Below are 16,036 nucleotides of genomic sequence, written 5' to 3'. Positions count from 1 at the left end.
TAGACTGATCTGCGAGTGAAACCTTGAAAGCTCGCGAGATCAGGATGGTCTCACGAGGCTAGCGATTCACACCAATGTCATCTCAAGGCACTTTACAGTTCACCAGATCACCCAGTCAGATTGATAAAAAGTTTTCTATCTAAGGAAAACCAGTTAATTGCATCGAGTCGTTGAATCAAAGGCACTTCCTCACACTAAGCATGCTTGTGGCGACAGTGGAGAGGAAAAACTCCCTTTTAACAGGAGGAAACCTAAGCAGAACTAGGCTCAGTGTGAGCTGCTACAAATGTAAAAGGCGGCCCCGTCCAGGAAACACACAGCCAGGCAGATGAGCTCCGAGCCAGCTCCCATGTCAGGATGTAGAGAGCACATCCAGTTTGTCACAGTCAGAGAAACAGGACTACACTGAAAAACAGGCCGATCTCAAACATCTAAAGGTGTTGATGGCAGCAGCACAGCTGATATTTCTCTCCAGGGTGAAGTCACAGCCAATCAGGAACAGACCGGATGAAGCTACTATGAGAAAAAGCAGATTTTGCCAAACACAAGTGACACAACAAATTATTACCAAAATAATTAGAAACATCGGCTCGGGATTGTTCAGTGTTTTTCTTGTCTTAACGCTTGATACATATTTTAAGTTTGCAGTAATTAAAAAAATCCTATCAAGTGAAGTGATCTTGTGCAGATCATTAAATTTGTTTCTAATGTCTTTTTTTCTGTAAATTCAATGTTATTTTTTATTTTTATTTTTTGAAGTGTGATGATCTAATTTAATAGTTTTTTTGTTGTTGATGTAGGTCAACACTTTGAAGAAACTGTTGTGTTGACTTTAATCAAAGTTTAGGAATGCTTGTGGGAGTTTTTCATATTTTTGAGGTCATATACTGATGTTAGATGAGAGGCGCTGGCTGATAGTTGCTACTAATTTTCATCCCATCTGTGTTCTGATAGGTTGAGGGCCAAAAGTCGAGTTTTTCCACACCAAACTCACTCATCCATGTCTTTAAATACTTTACTTTGTGCACAGGTCAAAGTCATGCTGGAGTAGGGAGGGACCATCCCTAACTGGAAGTGGTCCAGTTCACTCAGCACCAGATTTTTTACACATGACCCTGAGGAGTGAGGGTTATGGCTGCTCAAATGGAAAAGCCAAACCCATCGGATTACCAGATAGACATAACTCAAGAAAACATTTCTCCAATGATGTAGAATCCTGTGCCGCTTTACACCACTGAACAAGGTTAAGGTCTCTGCTAATGTTATGCTGGTTTATGGTTGATCTTTTTCTTTATACTGAACGTCAGTTTAGGTGAAGCGGGCAGTTATTACACGTTTAAGCAAAAGAGAGAATTCAATTCCTATCAGACAGAATGGGAGAGCTGTTTTCTTATATTTTTCATCCTCTGACATGGGAGCTGGCTCTGAGCTTGTCTGCCTGGCTGTGTGTTTCCTGGACGGGGCCACCTTTTACAGCTGCTTTTTGTATCTCGGCTTCTGTCTCCTTGAACCCCAGTCGGCCTCAGCAGATGGCCGCTCACACTGAGCCTGGTTCTGCTGGAGGCTTCTTTCCTGTTAAAAGGGAGTTTTTCCTCTCCACTGTCGCTACAAGCGTGCTTAGTGTGAAGGATTGCCTTTAAGTCAATGAGTCGATGGTTTTCCTTCGATAGAAAACTTTGAATTAATCTGACTGGATGACCTGGTGAACTGTAAACTGCCTTGATGCCGTGTTGTAAATTGGCGCTATGGAAATAAACCGAATAAATTTAAGCATTTTTTTTTTTTTTTTTTTTTAAGAAATACTTCTAAATGCCTCCTTTCATGAGATTTGGGGATATTTAGAATAAAACAACCAGTAAAGAAAAATGTCATGTTTCAAAGTACAACAATTCCCAGTGCAACTGTGTCAAAAGAACACCAAATATTACCTAAAAACGGGTTCGACGGTAAGTTTTGGCAGGCAGTGGACTGAGATATTATAACCAAATGATAAAAATATGCTTGTCAATTAAAAAATAATGAAAATAACCCAAATATTATTCCATAAACCTTTTAAATGGACAATAATATATCATTGTGGGATCATAACCCCCCCAACCCCCCTGACAGGGCTACAGTTTAATGGTGTAGGTCTAGTCCACATGTCCATAAACTTTTCAAATTAAAATAAACACTTTTCCATCTGCTGCCATAAAAATATTGAGCAAAACATCACCTATTCCTTTAAGTTTATACAACAAATGAAACAACCTACTTTCAAAAAGAAGAAAATTAATTGTAATTTTTTTTACAGTGATCTCAACTGAATGAGTCCCTTCATTAGTGTTAAAAATTAAGAGAAATTTAAATCATGACGTTTAAAGTTACCATTGGTTTCCTTTGTTAGATATTCTATGCATTTAAATAAAAGAGCCACATGTGGCTCTGGAGCTGTAGGTGTCACACCTCCGATGGGGTGAAAGTCCAAAACCAAGAAAGAATCTTTAAGCGAGGAATAGAAATAGATTTTATTAAGTGACTGAGGTTGAGTTGTTTTGCAAAGAATTGGCAGAAACACCGGACTCTAGATGTGTCAGACTTGCAGCTGTTTACAAAGAAAAAATCCCCAGACGAATGATTAAATCTGAACGCAGAATCCAAAAACATCCCACGCTTTTAAGATTTTCATTCTGACAAATAAGAAAGTTTCATTTCCAACTTCACCATTATGCAACGCTTTGTTTATTGCGTAAAATCCCAGTGAAATACATTCATCAGATTGCAACGTGAGTAAAGATTCAAAGGTATATCTGAGTAATACTGGAAAACTGAAATGAGTTTTCTGCAATCACATTTGTTTATTTAAGGCTATCGCCAAACTCGCATTAAAACAAAGGTTTGTGACAAAAACCATGCAGATGCAGCCAGTCTGCACAACAAACATCAATCAAATGGGTAGAGCACAGGGATGTTTACTGGGATCCCTACAGTTAAGTGTGTTTGGATTCTTGTGCTGATTAGCTCTAAACACCAGACATCTGGAAATGACTGAAAAAAGAAAACTAAAGAAAAACTTCTGATGTGTGTTTCTAGATCTACAGTTGTAACGTTTTTGTTTCCAACTCTTTAAAGAGAAAACCATTTTTCTTTTTTTTCCCAATATATTTTATTGAATTTTTCTTTTAATGTACAATAAACTTACAAACTAAACATTGCGGACATGAACCTCTGCATACTAGCATTCACTCACGCACTCATCATTCAAACCTGCATTTGTTCTAAAATATACAAAACTCTTTAGATAATGATACAGAAAAAGTAAAAAGACAATACGGAAATAAAAGCTGTATTCAACACATCCATTTAATAAGCTCCGCCTTCAGTCTCTATGATCCTCATATATGGCTCCCAGAGGTTCTCAAAGTCTTGCTGTTTACCCTTGGCGATACAGTATATGTTAATCTTTCCAGTCCGAGTGAATTTGCAATTTCCCAGGGAGGGGGCGTCCATGCTCCTCCAGTATAATGCAATAGATCTTCTGGCTTGAAGAAGTCCACACTGCAAAAATGATCTAGAAATAAGTTAAAATTTCTTAAATCAAGTGCATTCACCCTTAATTTGAGCAGGTAAATGAGATAGTTTACCAATGGAATGAGTATTTTTACTCTTAAAATAAGATAATTAGATAATATGCACTTGAAATAAAACAATGCAACTGTGTTTTCTTATTTTAAGTGTAAAATTTCTTGTTCCATTGGCAAAATGTCTCTTTTACCTCCTCAATTCAAGAACAAATGCACTTATTTTAAGAAAAAATGACTTATCTAGATTTAGATTTTTTGCAGTGCATAATCTATCAATTTGGTTTTAGTCTGTGATTATTTAAATTCCACTGGGTATATTCCTAGAACACAGATTTTAACCTCTAATGGGACTTTAACCTTAAACACTTCAGATAGACACCTAATAACCTCCCTCCAGAACTTCTGGAGAAAACCATTTTTCCTCATACATTACGAGAAGAACTGACTAACTCTGCTGCGCTGTAAAACAGGCTACACTGGAAAAAGTTTAAATCTAGATGAGTCATTGTTTCTTAAAAGAAGTGCATTTGTTCCTGGATTGAGGAGGTAAACGAGACATTTTGCCATTGGAACAAGATAATTTATACTTAAAATAAGAAAACACAGTTGCATTGTCTTATTTCAAGTGCACATTATCTAATTATCTTATTTTAAGAGTAAAAATACTCATTCCATTGGCAAACCATCTCATTTACCTACTGAAATTAAGGGTACATGCACTTAATTTAAGACATTTTTCCTCATTTCTAGATGGTTTTTCCAGTGTAACAAGAGCAAGCGTTGTGTCACAGGCCGAGCCGTAAGAGTGTGGATAGCTGAAATTCCAGTATTCCCAAATTAATTTGGATTCCAGATTTACAGACAATTGCTCTGAGTTTAAAAAAAGGAGCCGCTTCTCCCCTGACGCCGTGATTAGAAACTCCTAATTAGACACTAAGCTGCTCCTCATTCCACGCAGCTCACAAACACCGTCTTCATCCTGACTCCAGAAATCCAGCCTCTCAGCTGAGCTTAAGCAATTTAACTGTTGCGACACCGGAGCACAGATAATGAACTTTGCTCCCCCGAAACTCTTCCTGTGCCATCTGTCAGGTGATAACACCCTTAACCTAATGGCACCTCTGCACCATTAGCAGGTTGTAAAGCAAGGCCTCGCCAAGCCTTTCTGTGCTTAAATAGAGCCCTTCAACGTCACCTCAGCCACAGCACACAGACCAGCCTTTATTACTGCCGTCTCTGGGAGATTATGTTATTTATTCTTAAAAAAAAACAATGATGAGATCATTTATATACCCAAGACTACGAATACATAGACATTCAGATATACAGTTGTTTGCAAAATAATTCCTGCTGTTTTTTTCCAAATATTATCACGTTACAATCAAATCCCAGTTATGCATATGTGAGCAGCCCCTTGAATTCGCTGCACCTAAATAATACACTATTATCAATGTTTTTACCAATTTTTTATGACAACTCCCACATCCCAGTGCTTTATTAATGGATTTTATGTGGCAGAGTACCAGAAAGTACCTATAAAGTATAATGAAGAAGCTGCATGGTTTTGAATGCTTTCCTTAACTCCTGAGATAGATAGATATAGAGTTTCTTAACTTTCTTTGAATTTAAAAATAAATAGAAATGTAGATATATTATAAATGTGTCACAGCATTTATAACTGTCAAAGGTAACAAACATAGTAAAGAACCAGTCGTAGCAGAAACATGTCCTTGCTAGAGGTTCCTAGGTCCAAACTGAATGTGTTATAACTGGCACTGGGGGAATGCAGATGCTATTGTGGCTCTGTAGGTAATTCAAAGAGTTTGTTGCAGATTTGCAACAATAGGCATCAAAGGGTTTAGAAAAAAAATGTTTGAAAGTGGGTGTTACATTTCCAAGTGGGATGCAAGAGAGGCGATTCTGCAAAGGTCAGCAGGGCTGGGACTCCTGTGACAAACCAGTATGGGTCATTCACTTTTTTTTATATATTTTTTTATACTTTCACGAGCGTAGCAGTATGGCAATTGCCATACTGCTCCACTTGTTTCATGCATATAAATTGCTTTATTATAATTATGCAGGGAGTTTTACAGTTTATATGGACACTGCAATGTAAATAGAGCAGAAAAAAAAAAGAAAAAAAAAGAGAAAAGATAAAAGAAAGAGGAGATAGAAGGAGACAATGACTAAACATTTTTAGTCTGCTTCATCACCTGCAACGAGATGCAAAAAGAACAGCACAACCAAAAGACATGGTACGAGACATACAATAAAGCAACACCTTGAAACTATCGCTAAAGTAATATTATTTAGTCTGACATGTACTCTGTGTTACCTGAAGATATGAATGTGGGGTTTCTGTTTGGAAGTGAATCTCTAGGTACCTGGAGCCTAGCACCTGTAGTTGTTTGTGAGGGTGCACTTGTGCATGTAAAGTTTATCCATAGGGAAAATGCTCAATAGTGGTTGTGGAGAGGCGAAGAGGCGCCCCCCCCAGAGCACTGAGTCCAGCGCCCGGAGGCCCAAAGCTCCAGGCGCCCAAAGGGACCCCAAAAGCGAAGGCACCAAGGAGGGGCCAGCCCCGGAAATCAGACCCCCACCAAGGGAGGAGGAGAGATGGCCCAGAGGAAGCCCCCCAGCCACCGCAATGGCGGCGCCCCGGGGAGCCGCGGGGACGAGTCCAGCAGCCGGCAACCCTGAAGTGAATCCGGTCCTCGGCCCCTGGGATCCGAGGCCCCAGTGGCGCCCGACCCCCAGACGGGAGCCCCAGCAAGGCCCCGGGCGGCCGGGGGCCCGCGGAGAGGCCGCCAGGAATGAGCCAGTAGCCACCCGGGCATCCACCACCAAACCCCGAGCTCCACCAGTGCGCCGGTGAGCCCCGACGCCAGCCAGCGGAGGGAGAGCAGGACGGGGGGAATGGGCTCCGCACTTAGCGGAGACTTGAGATGTGTTTGGGTCATGCACTCTACCTCCGCACCGCAGCAGCACCCCGAATACGAGAAATAAAAAAATGTAGAATTGGGGGCCTGAATGCAAAATATTATGCAAATCCAACTCTGCACACCATTGGGATATAGAGGTAAACTCGTACACCTGCTGGTCGATATGATCCTTTTCTGGTTCAATAGGGATTTAGCAGCCATGCCTTGAGATCACATGCGGTGCATGCATTCCCTCCATATGCTAGCCCTTCTTTCTTTACACAAGTTGTGTAAATAAGATGCATCTAAGTTATAGGACTGCAGCCTGATGCAGAAGACTTCAGAGAGGGGTGGAGGTCCACGCCGCAAACTAAAGCGCTCAACCTCCATGGCATGTTCGGTAGTTAAGCCTGGACATTTGTTTCAGGCAGTATCAAACAGGGATGCATGCAAAAGCTGCAGGGCAGTGGCACATAAGGACAGACGCTTTCTACCCCTGGTTTGGGATGTTTCCGTTTCAAGGACGATATGAGTGAAAATGTTAGAATCTAGGCGTACAAAACTGGTAGAGATACAGCTGATAAACACTTCATTAAGGTTTAGACTCAAAATATAACAAAGTTAAGAGATATTGGGGAAAAACAACTGATTCACATCTCAAAGGATTTGATTCCTGTTGGTGTTAAAGTACCTTGGATCTGTTATTCATTAGCAAATAAATCACTGAGGCCCTTTGATGTAATACAAAATGCACTAAAGGGTAACTGCACTGACCTAAGCTGTGAGAGCTTGCTTTTAAAAAGGGGTCAGATGTTTCGCCTGTTGCATGGAGACGGCAATCCAGGTGATGCATCAGCCAATGGCAGGAAGCCAGAGACGGGCATCAAGGTTGGCGCAGCTGATGGATTGGGGAGAGCAGCACCAGCACTCCGCCAAGCCGCTGAAACGCGGTCATAAATCACACGTTTACTGCCAGTTAGTAACTCCGTGCACTCTCCGGCATTTCTTCTGATGTCAGCAGCACATTATCATATCTAATCAGACCCCAGCAACCTGCTTTTAAAGAGACGAGGGGACTGAAGTGGCAAACATCGCACTCATCCCCATAAACATCATTCACACCCAAAACATAAAAAAAAACAATATTTATAGATCCATTTATGGAGTGAGGTTCATACTCGGAAAGCTCAGCTTGTTTAACAATAATATTTTATTTAATGCAATTCTTTTTTACGGTGACATACGTGTTCTGCGACGGCAGCGAATGTAACCCCCCCCCCCTGTTAAAGCGTTTACATTACGGTTATACAGTTCATCACATGAAAGTCAGGCACAGTGGAAGTGCGTGACGCTGAGCAAGGCGGATCGCTCTGCAGGCTGACAGAGCGCGGCGTACAACCAGGGATATTTACAGCTGCGACCACTGTTGAGAATACACATCATTGCAAGAAAGAAAAATAAAATAAAAAAAAGGCTTCGGAAATCTTCCTTCTGCTGAAGAAAACCCCCGAAGCACGGAGTTAGTTTGTACTGCAAAGTTGAGATATGGAAGTAAATGAAGACAGGGGATCATAACTGAAAAAACGAAAACTGGCCACAGAAATATCAGCAATTATTTAAAAATAAGCTCATGTAACAACAGCCCCCCCCTGGACTATATTAGAAAACAGATCAAACAATACCATCCTTGTACAAAAGACAATAAATCCGTTATGGTAATAAAAATAAGAGTATATTGTAAATATATATTCATATTTTTTTTATTTTCTAACCGTATTTACAGGGAGAGGGTGAATGAGGGCGCTGCAGTTCCTGGATTTGGTCCAAAAAGCAGAATTATGACCATTAAAGTTAAAAAAAAGAAGAAAAAAAAAAAGAAAAGGTAGAAAAACATGTTTATCCGTCCGCCTCATTCTCCTGACCCAACCGTGGAATGCCCAAAGTGAAGAGGGTAAATGTGAGTCTGCTTATTTACTGAAGCTGTGAGGAAAACCGCCGCTCCTGGTGAGGCAGAGCGCCCCACGTAACATCATCAACGCCGCAGTCCGAGCGGTCCAACAAGTCTCAGAACTCCTCTCACAGAGGATTATAGTTATTCATGTTAGCTTCATCTCTGGGAATGTGTGTGTGGGGGGGGAGGTGGGGGTCCGACCCCATGAGGCAGGCAGGGAAAATGAAAATGAGGTCTCAACGTTTCTTAATGGCTGCCCCGTTAGAGTGAGGGGGGAACTTGGGAAGGCAGGGCTCCTCCGCTCCTGCGTCGTGGGAGAAAACAGAGTCCTCGCCAGACGAGCAGGTGGAGCTCCGGGTTTCAGGGTAGCTGGGGGAGTATTGGTCCATAGGCACAGAGAGCTCCAAGTATTCCTGTAAGAAGGAAGAACGTCAAGAAAAAAAAAAAAAACATGTCTTCCAAAACGAGCAAAGAGCATCCGAGGCAGACTCACCTGGTTGGACGTCATGGCCAGACATCTATCCAGGTCCTCCACCAGCTGCTTGAATGTGGGTCTCTGAGACGGCACAGCATGCCAGCAGTCCCTCATCATCATATACCTGCACAGATCAGAAGATTAAACTGTTAGGCACGCTGAAAAAAACAAAACAACCTTTTATTCTGAGATCAAATCTCACGTTAGAAGAATGTTAAAGCCGTCAGAGGAGAGCTCATAAAGCAGACATTCAGTCCTGGAAGGTGGACGGCGAAAGTAAGCTGCACAATATGTTCCAGCTGGAGCTCGCAACGAGAGTCGAGCGCTTTTATTTCATCGGCCATCACGCAAACATTATGAGGGAACATTTTAATGTTGCCAAGCACCTGGAATGTTTCTGCTATACAACAACATGGGTGATAGAAATATTAATGCCAACTGTTTGGATAGAGGACAAGCTCTGAGACGGAACCAAGGCCAGTCAGCGTGGCAGGAGTAAACACCGCTGCTAGCGTGTTTAAAAAGCAATACCTGGGTTTTACTCAGGTTCAAACCTGCTTTAGTTAGAGTTTGAAAAGTGTGGCTTGCATCTATTTTCTACCCCTTTTTTGGTGATACCATAAAATGAAACTAATCTGAATCAAATTAGTAAATTATTGTTATCTAATCCCAGTTTAAATGCAGCTTTTCTGAGAGCCACTGACAGCTCGGGTATGACATGTTTACTAGGGGTGGAACGGTTCACAAAATCCACAGTACGGTTCACGGTTTTTGGTTCAGTATACGTTGATTGTTAGCCTGACATGTTTGGTCATGTTGCTGTTAGCATAAACAAAACGTGTTGCACAATGCTTGCACAGTTTTTATCTACCTTCTTTCCACCGTCATCGTAGGTCACTATAATGCTGCGTTCACACCGGACGCAGCAGGAGCAGCAAAATCGCGTCTGCTGCTTCCTTTTTGCTGCTTGTACCAGTTTAGTTCTGACGCGCAGCTGAAGCAGCTTTGCTGCTCTGGCTGTGCGGTGCAAAAGTGTGTCTGACGCACGTTGGGCGGAGCTACTCTATCCTTTCTTTGCCTTGCAGCTATATTTGCTGTGATCAGTGGGAATAAAGTATTTTTAATATGTTTTTAAGTGGGAAAATCTACCTGAAAAATTAATCAGTGCAGTCAGTTCATCCAGATTACCATCCTGCCTTACAATATTATTTCTGTCGGAGCCGATCAGACCCCCACATACCAGCGGTGCGCTGTCAATAGGAATCCCATTCAACAGCAGCCTATGGCCCGGTCGCCTCCTCGCGGTTTGCGGCGGCGGCTGGAAGGTGGTTTTCATGTACCTAATCCAAACTGCAGGCACCAGGATAATAAAAGCGAACATGTTTTGCTGGCAGGTTTCAGCATTTCAAGGTAATTTAGGCATTAATAAACTGTTTCAGAGGAGTGATCACAGCGCTCTGTATCATCAGCGATGTGTCTCTCTCCCTGCCAGCTCCCAGATCAGCATTTTTGATTGGTTGATGCGGCGCGTCAAGCAGCAAAAGTTCAATTTTTACATCTTGAGCACGTCAACCATTGAGTTTGCATGTAAACTTGCAGCCGTGTCCGGTGTGAACGCAGCATGAATGCAAAGTGGTCCCATACAGCAGACCTATAAAGTGCTGCTGGCGCGTCTTCCAACTCCTGTTCTTTCCCACTCGCCATACCCACACAATTCTTCACAAAAACTGATTTTTTTTCTGCTACACCTAGCTACGCTGCTTCGCTTCTTCTTCTTGTTTACAACTGGTGGTTTTTCTTCTGCTCTGGAGTGTAAATGCTTTGCCTATGAGAAAAAGAAGAAGCGCATGAACCGAATGCAACACACGCGAACCGAACGGTTCGGACGGTTTCCATAAACCGTTCCATCCCTAATGTTTACATGATGCCCAGACATGGCATTCTGTGAGAAAAGGGAAGCAGCCAATGTGTGGAAGAAGCTCTTCTAGTCAAATACATAAATAATTTAGTCTAATAAACCAAAATATAAAATGTGTCTCATGGGAAAACTCTTTTGAGGCAATGTGGTGGCAGTAAAATGCTTTAGTTTTTAAATCAGCAGGGACAGAGGAAACTGAGTGATTTATTAGAAAGCTGTTTGGAAACAGATGAAAACAGTGAAATCTATAAAACCGTGCGGCCTTATGCCGTTCCCTTACAGCTCATGAGTGCATGTCGAAGGCTTGTCCATTCGGTGACCTTCCTTCAGCAGCTTGAACAACTCCTCCACCGGAACCCCAGGGTATGGAGAGCCTCCCAGGGTGAAGATCTCCCACAGCAGAACTCCAAACGACCAGCTGAGGAGAAGGTTTTCCTCTATGATTAAGGCTTTCCTTCAAACCAGATGGACTGAATCAGCAAAGAGAGAGAGGAGATACTCACACATCACTTTGGTGTGTGTATATCCGGTCAAACAGGGCCTCAGGAGCCATCCACTTCACTGGTAAACGACCCTGGGAGACACCAAAACATTATCACTATAGCAACCTCCTATTCCAGTTTCATTAGGACAACAAAAGCTTGATAAAAACTCACATTGGTGGTCTTCTTATAGTAATCAATATGGTGGATATCTCTAGCGAGGCCGAAGTCTGCGATTTTCATCACGTTGTCCTCCGTCACCAACACGTTGCGAGCTGCCAGATCTCTGTGGATGCACTGAAAGCATCACGTTAGTCAGACTCTGGAGTGAACGCCGGAGGTACTTAAAGGAACTGAACCGTCCGCGCTCCTCGGTTACCTTTTTGGATGCTAAATACTCCATGCCTCTAGCAACTTGGTAAGCACAGGACACCAGGTCTTTGATGGACATGGTCTCCAGAGGAACCTGGTCCGGGTTGTAGCAGTACTCCATTCCTGGAGGGCGCCGGGCTCGCAGGTACTCCCTAAGGTTCCCCTTGGATGCATATTCGACGATGACGTACAGTGGACCTAAAATAGAAATAAAGAAAGAATATTTAAAGTGATTCTGATTCATCCTCCATTAAAAAAAAATAAAAAAAAAGTAACCATTCACATTACAAATTTGTGCGAAACCATGTCGATATTCTGGAAAATTTCCCCTTTCTTAAAATTAGCAATTACGGTATTTAAAATTAAAAAAACAAAGTTAAAATTGTACGTTAATATGTTTGTTCACAAGAAAACAACATGGCACCAACAGGCGCCAATACATGAGACGTCTACATTTCATTCACGACGCTAGATGGCGCCATCATCCTCCAACAACTTCCTTTCTTCTTCTTCTTCTTCTTCTTAAAGGCTGGTTATACTCCCGCAGTGTGTCGCTGTGAGCTTGTAGATATTTTTGATTTATGCCCAATATTGAAGCGTGGTCTGCACTATGTTATTCCACACTACAAAGCAAGAGGGACAATCAGGAACTAGCTGTGGGTCTAGATACGGCCGAGGCGGTGAGAAAGTGGGGGCAAATTTTTTCGACAATTCAGGTGGAAAAAGGGTCCCAGCATTCCCGTGCAACTCTGTCTTCTAGCCTGTCCATCTTCACGAGTCGTTTTCCGCGATGACGGTCATAAAACAAAACAAGCTGGTAAGGAACGAAACAGGAAATATGCATAGTGTAGAGCGGATGTAGATCTGACCAATCAGACGACCTCGTTTCTGAGTATAAATCAGCCTTTACAAGACAGTAATATCCAGCTGCGGATCACATGACTCGTGTTTTTATTGCAGTTTTGCGAAATATCAATCTCGACTAGACCGATAAAAAACACTTTGAAACGTAAAAACGTTTTAATCAAAAAATGTGCGTTATTTTCCCTGAAATTGGAGTGTTTCCATTTAGCGAATGTATTTTTGTAATTACAATTTGCGCAACTGGACATATGAACATTTTTAAAAACGTTCCTTTTTAAAAAAAAAATTGTGCAACCAAGTTACGCAGCTGCTGACGGAAACATAGAGTAACAACACCCCACATATTGTTACATGTCACCGGTCAGCTGGCTGAAAGAGCACAGCTGCCCTTTTCCTTCATCAATCTGGCTGTTCGGAAAGATTTCAGCCACAAAAAAAAACCAGGAGTAATATGGAGGTATTTTAATGTTATCATGGTTCGTTAACGTCCTGTTTAAGATACTTTCTCTGATGAACACTTATTAGATTTTTTCCAATTTGATCATGTCGTGACAATACATTTCATATAAAAATATTTTTTTTTACTAATGCGTTCAATTTTCACATGTTTTTAAATACAACTTCTCGTTTGTGAGGTACGACGGAGTATTAGGGTCATGCTAGATTTTTTCCCCCCTCTATTTGGAGAATAAAGTCGTAAAATTACGAGAATAAAGTCGCAATGAGAATATTCTCGTAATTTCATGACTAAAAGCTGTAACATTACGAGAATAAAGTCGTAAAATTACGAGAATAAAGTCGCAATGAGAATATTCTCGTAATTTTATGACTAAAGCCGTAACATTACGAGAATAAATCATAAAATTACAAGAATTAAGCCGCAATTTTAGAGAATAAAGTCCTAAAATTATGAGAAACAAGTTGTAGTTTATGCCAACTCTTAAAAGAAGCACTTACTTCCCTAAAATGAGGAATTTAGAGCATCATGTAAAGTTATACAATACAACTAAGCAAATCTTTTAGCACCAGCATCAAATTGGGCAGTAAGTCAGAGTAAACTCAGGGTGCTGTTTGGTGGAGCTGGTCTGAGCACAGAGCTTTCTTTCTGAAACGGGTTGTGGTATGATGAATTTATTTTCGTAATGTTACGACTATTTTCTCGTAATATTACGAATTTATTCTAGAAAAAAGTTTTTTTTTTTAATCCTCTAGCCTGGCCTTGATACTCCGTCATAGTGAGGAGTTTGTTTTAATGTCACCTGGTTGAAACTCTTGGTCGAGTTTAAGCCAAGATTGAAAAAGAATGGGGCTAACTTCTGACGGTTCATCAAAATAAACTGGAAAATCAGGTAATCTTTGTGACACATTGGTCTCAAACACTTTCAATCAATTAGCTCAACATATCAGGAGCTAAAGGCGAGTAGAACAACTTAATCCACTGCTGCTGAGGAAAAGTAAGAACCAAATATTCTGACAGAAATAAAAGCAGCGTCCATTTAAAGTTACATGAGGTTAGCTCTGCTTTTTGTTTTTAAAGCATGAATGAATGCATAGTTGAATCAAGCTGTGAGCTCGGAAGCTGGTGTCAGAACCCTTTATGCATGCTTTCCTACACCCTGCACCCCCCCATGGGGGGATTACAGCAGCACCCTTCTCTGGGGGACAAATGTGTGTGTGTGTGGCCTGGTTCAGGTCAGTATCAGGCTTCTCCCTACCTTCCTGTGTGCAGGCTCCCAGCAGATTAATAATGTTCTTGTGCTTCCCAATGATCTTCATCATCTCCATCTCTGAGATCAGGTCTGACAGGTCTTTCTCTGTAGCGTCAGCTAGAGGGGACAAAAAAAATAAAGTCACAATAGGGTAATTAGTCGTCTCTCTGCTGGTGAAGAGGCAAAAAAAGGCTTCCCAGTTATGACCTCGCCAGATATAAACACCACTGCTGCAGCTGTTTAGTAACAGAGCTCTGTTTGTTGTTTGTTGAACGCTCCCTGGGGACAAGCACTTAAAGCACAAGACAATAAATGCTACTTTCCCTCCATCTTCACTCAGTGGTGTTTAATGAACACTGTGTTATATGGGATGGCAAAGGGTTCTCATAAATTTTTACTTTGCTCTCCTATTTGCTCCCTGGCAGGGATCCAGCTGCTGACCAAGTTCAAAGTTGTTGTTTTTTATCTGAGGGTCCATCTTTGTACCCATTGCTATCCTGTGAACATAAAGCTTTACAGCGGATAACTTTCTCTAATAAACCACTTACGTTTCAACATTTTCACCGCAACCTTGGTCACTCGATTCGGTTTCTCTTTGTCCAGACCCAGAACCTCCCCCATCATCACTTGACCGAAGCAGCCTTCGCCCAGCGGCTTACCGAGAACAAGTCTGTGAGAAGGAGAGGAGACAGTGGAGGAATTTCAATGCGGCAAAAGCATTCAGTTAGGAACAGAGCAGAGATTTACTGAGCAACTTTAATACCCAAAAAAATAAAAAGCGAATGTGCACTCTTAAAAAAAAATGTGGCTCCAGAAATAAAAAAACATGAAAGCATGTCTATAAACACACCTCATATAACAGCATAAAGCAAAGACGCCCTTTGTAATAATAATTAAAAAAAAAAAGAACTATAAAAAAACCTCCAGTTATTTGTAAAAAAACATGGTAACCACATACATATATAAATAAAATAGTAATTTCAAATGGAACTGGACTACTTCCTAAAAGAATAACCCACTGAAAGCAAAAATTTAACTCAAAAGTAAAAAAAAACAAACATTTTCCATTTAAGATAAAAAAAAAAATCTAATTTGTCAGTAAATGTGTTCCATACAGAACGCCTCTATCGTCGATTTTACCTTCACCAGAATCAAACTTTGTTAAAACAAACATCTACTAACCACTAAACACTCGCCTCATTTTAGCTTGTGCACAATAGTTGGTCAAACCCGAATGGCCTCGCCTATTAAAAGTACATCATGCAGCTCAAATGTTAACAAGTGGAAGCATTTTAAAGTGCAGAACTTGTAGTTTTTTTGTTGATTAACATCTAATTGCTGTGACTGTTACACAACCTAAACCGCAGCTGTTTAAACAGGTTTAGAAATGCGTTTTTTCTTCTTCCTCCTGGAATAAAAAAAAACTATTCCGACTGCTAGAAGCCGCTAGTTGGGTATAGATCATAACATGCACATTTGTTTTCTTTTTATTCACGTGTACAATTTTCAATCAATCTGATGAGGCATGTTAATGCTGCAGGTATTTTTATATAAAGTGGGTCCAAATGGCAAATCATTCCAACACCTTTAAAAAACATTTTTGGCTAAACTTTTCTTCCAAGATAGGTTTTTACAAGGAGGACAAAAGAGGTGGTAATATCCTACGGTGTGAGCAGATATGAAGTAGCTCTCACATTAAAGGAATAGTACACCCAAAACATGATTAGCCTTCATTTTCTACTCACCCCCATGCTGAACAACACTCTGGAGTACTTTTTTGA

At 41.1% G+C, this 16,036-nt stretch overlaps 1 protein-coding gene across 4 annotated transcripts in view; it reads right to left on the bottom strand.

The window, feature by feature from the left end:
• Positions 1-6,441: 6,441 nt before the first annotated feature.
• The window catches only part of LOC107081801 (fibroblast growth factor receptor 1-A-like), a 59,287-nt gene continuing 49,692 nt past the window's right edge, over positions 6,442-16,036 (bottom strand). For 3 of the 4 annotated variants that reach the window (XM_015370049.1, XM_015370048.1, XM_015370050.1), the window contains exons 11-18: positions 14,804-14,925; positions 14,262-14,372; positions 11,690-11,880; positions 11,485-11,607; positions 11,332-11,402; positions 11,109-11,246; positions 8,929-9,034; positions 8,672-8,848 (exon numbers count right to left, since the gene is read on the bottom strand). In XM_015370049.1, coding sequence (XP_015225535.1) covers positions 8,672-8,848; positions 8,929-9,034; positions 11,109-11,246; positions 11,332-11,402; positions 11,485-11,607; positions 11,690-11,880; positions 14,262-14,372; positions 14,804-14,925 — 1,039 coding nt within the window. Of the gene's footprint in view, positions 8,849-8,928; positions 9,035-11,108; positions 11,247-11,331; positions 11,403-11,484; positions 11,608-11,689; positions 11,881-14,261; positions 14,373-14,803; positions 14,926-16,036 lie in introns of all 4 variants that reach the window. The other variant, XM_015370047.1, reaches the window with a different exon arrangement.

This window comes from Cyprinodon variegatus, unplaced genomic scaffold, assembly GCF_000732505.1.
Source record: "Cyprinodon variegatus isolate N-32 unplaced genomic scaffold, C_variegatus-1.0 Scaffold41, whole genome shotgun sequence".
Classification (NCBI taxonomy): Eukaryota; Metazoa; Chordata; class Actinopteri; order Cyprinodontiformes; family Cyprinodontidae; genus Cyprinodon; species Cyprinodon variegatus.
The sequence above is the reverse complement of the archived record's forward strand: the minus strand, read 5'-3'. Positions and strand labels throughout refer to the sequence as shown.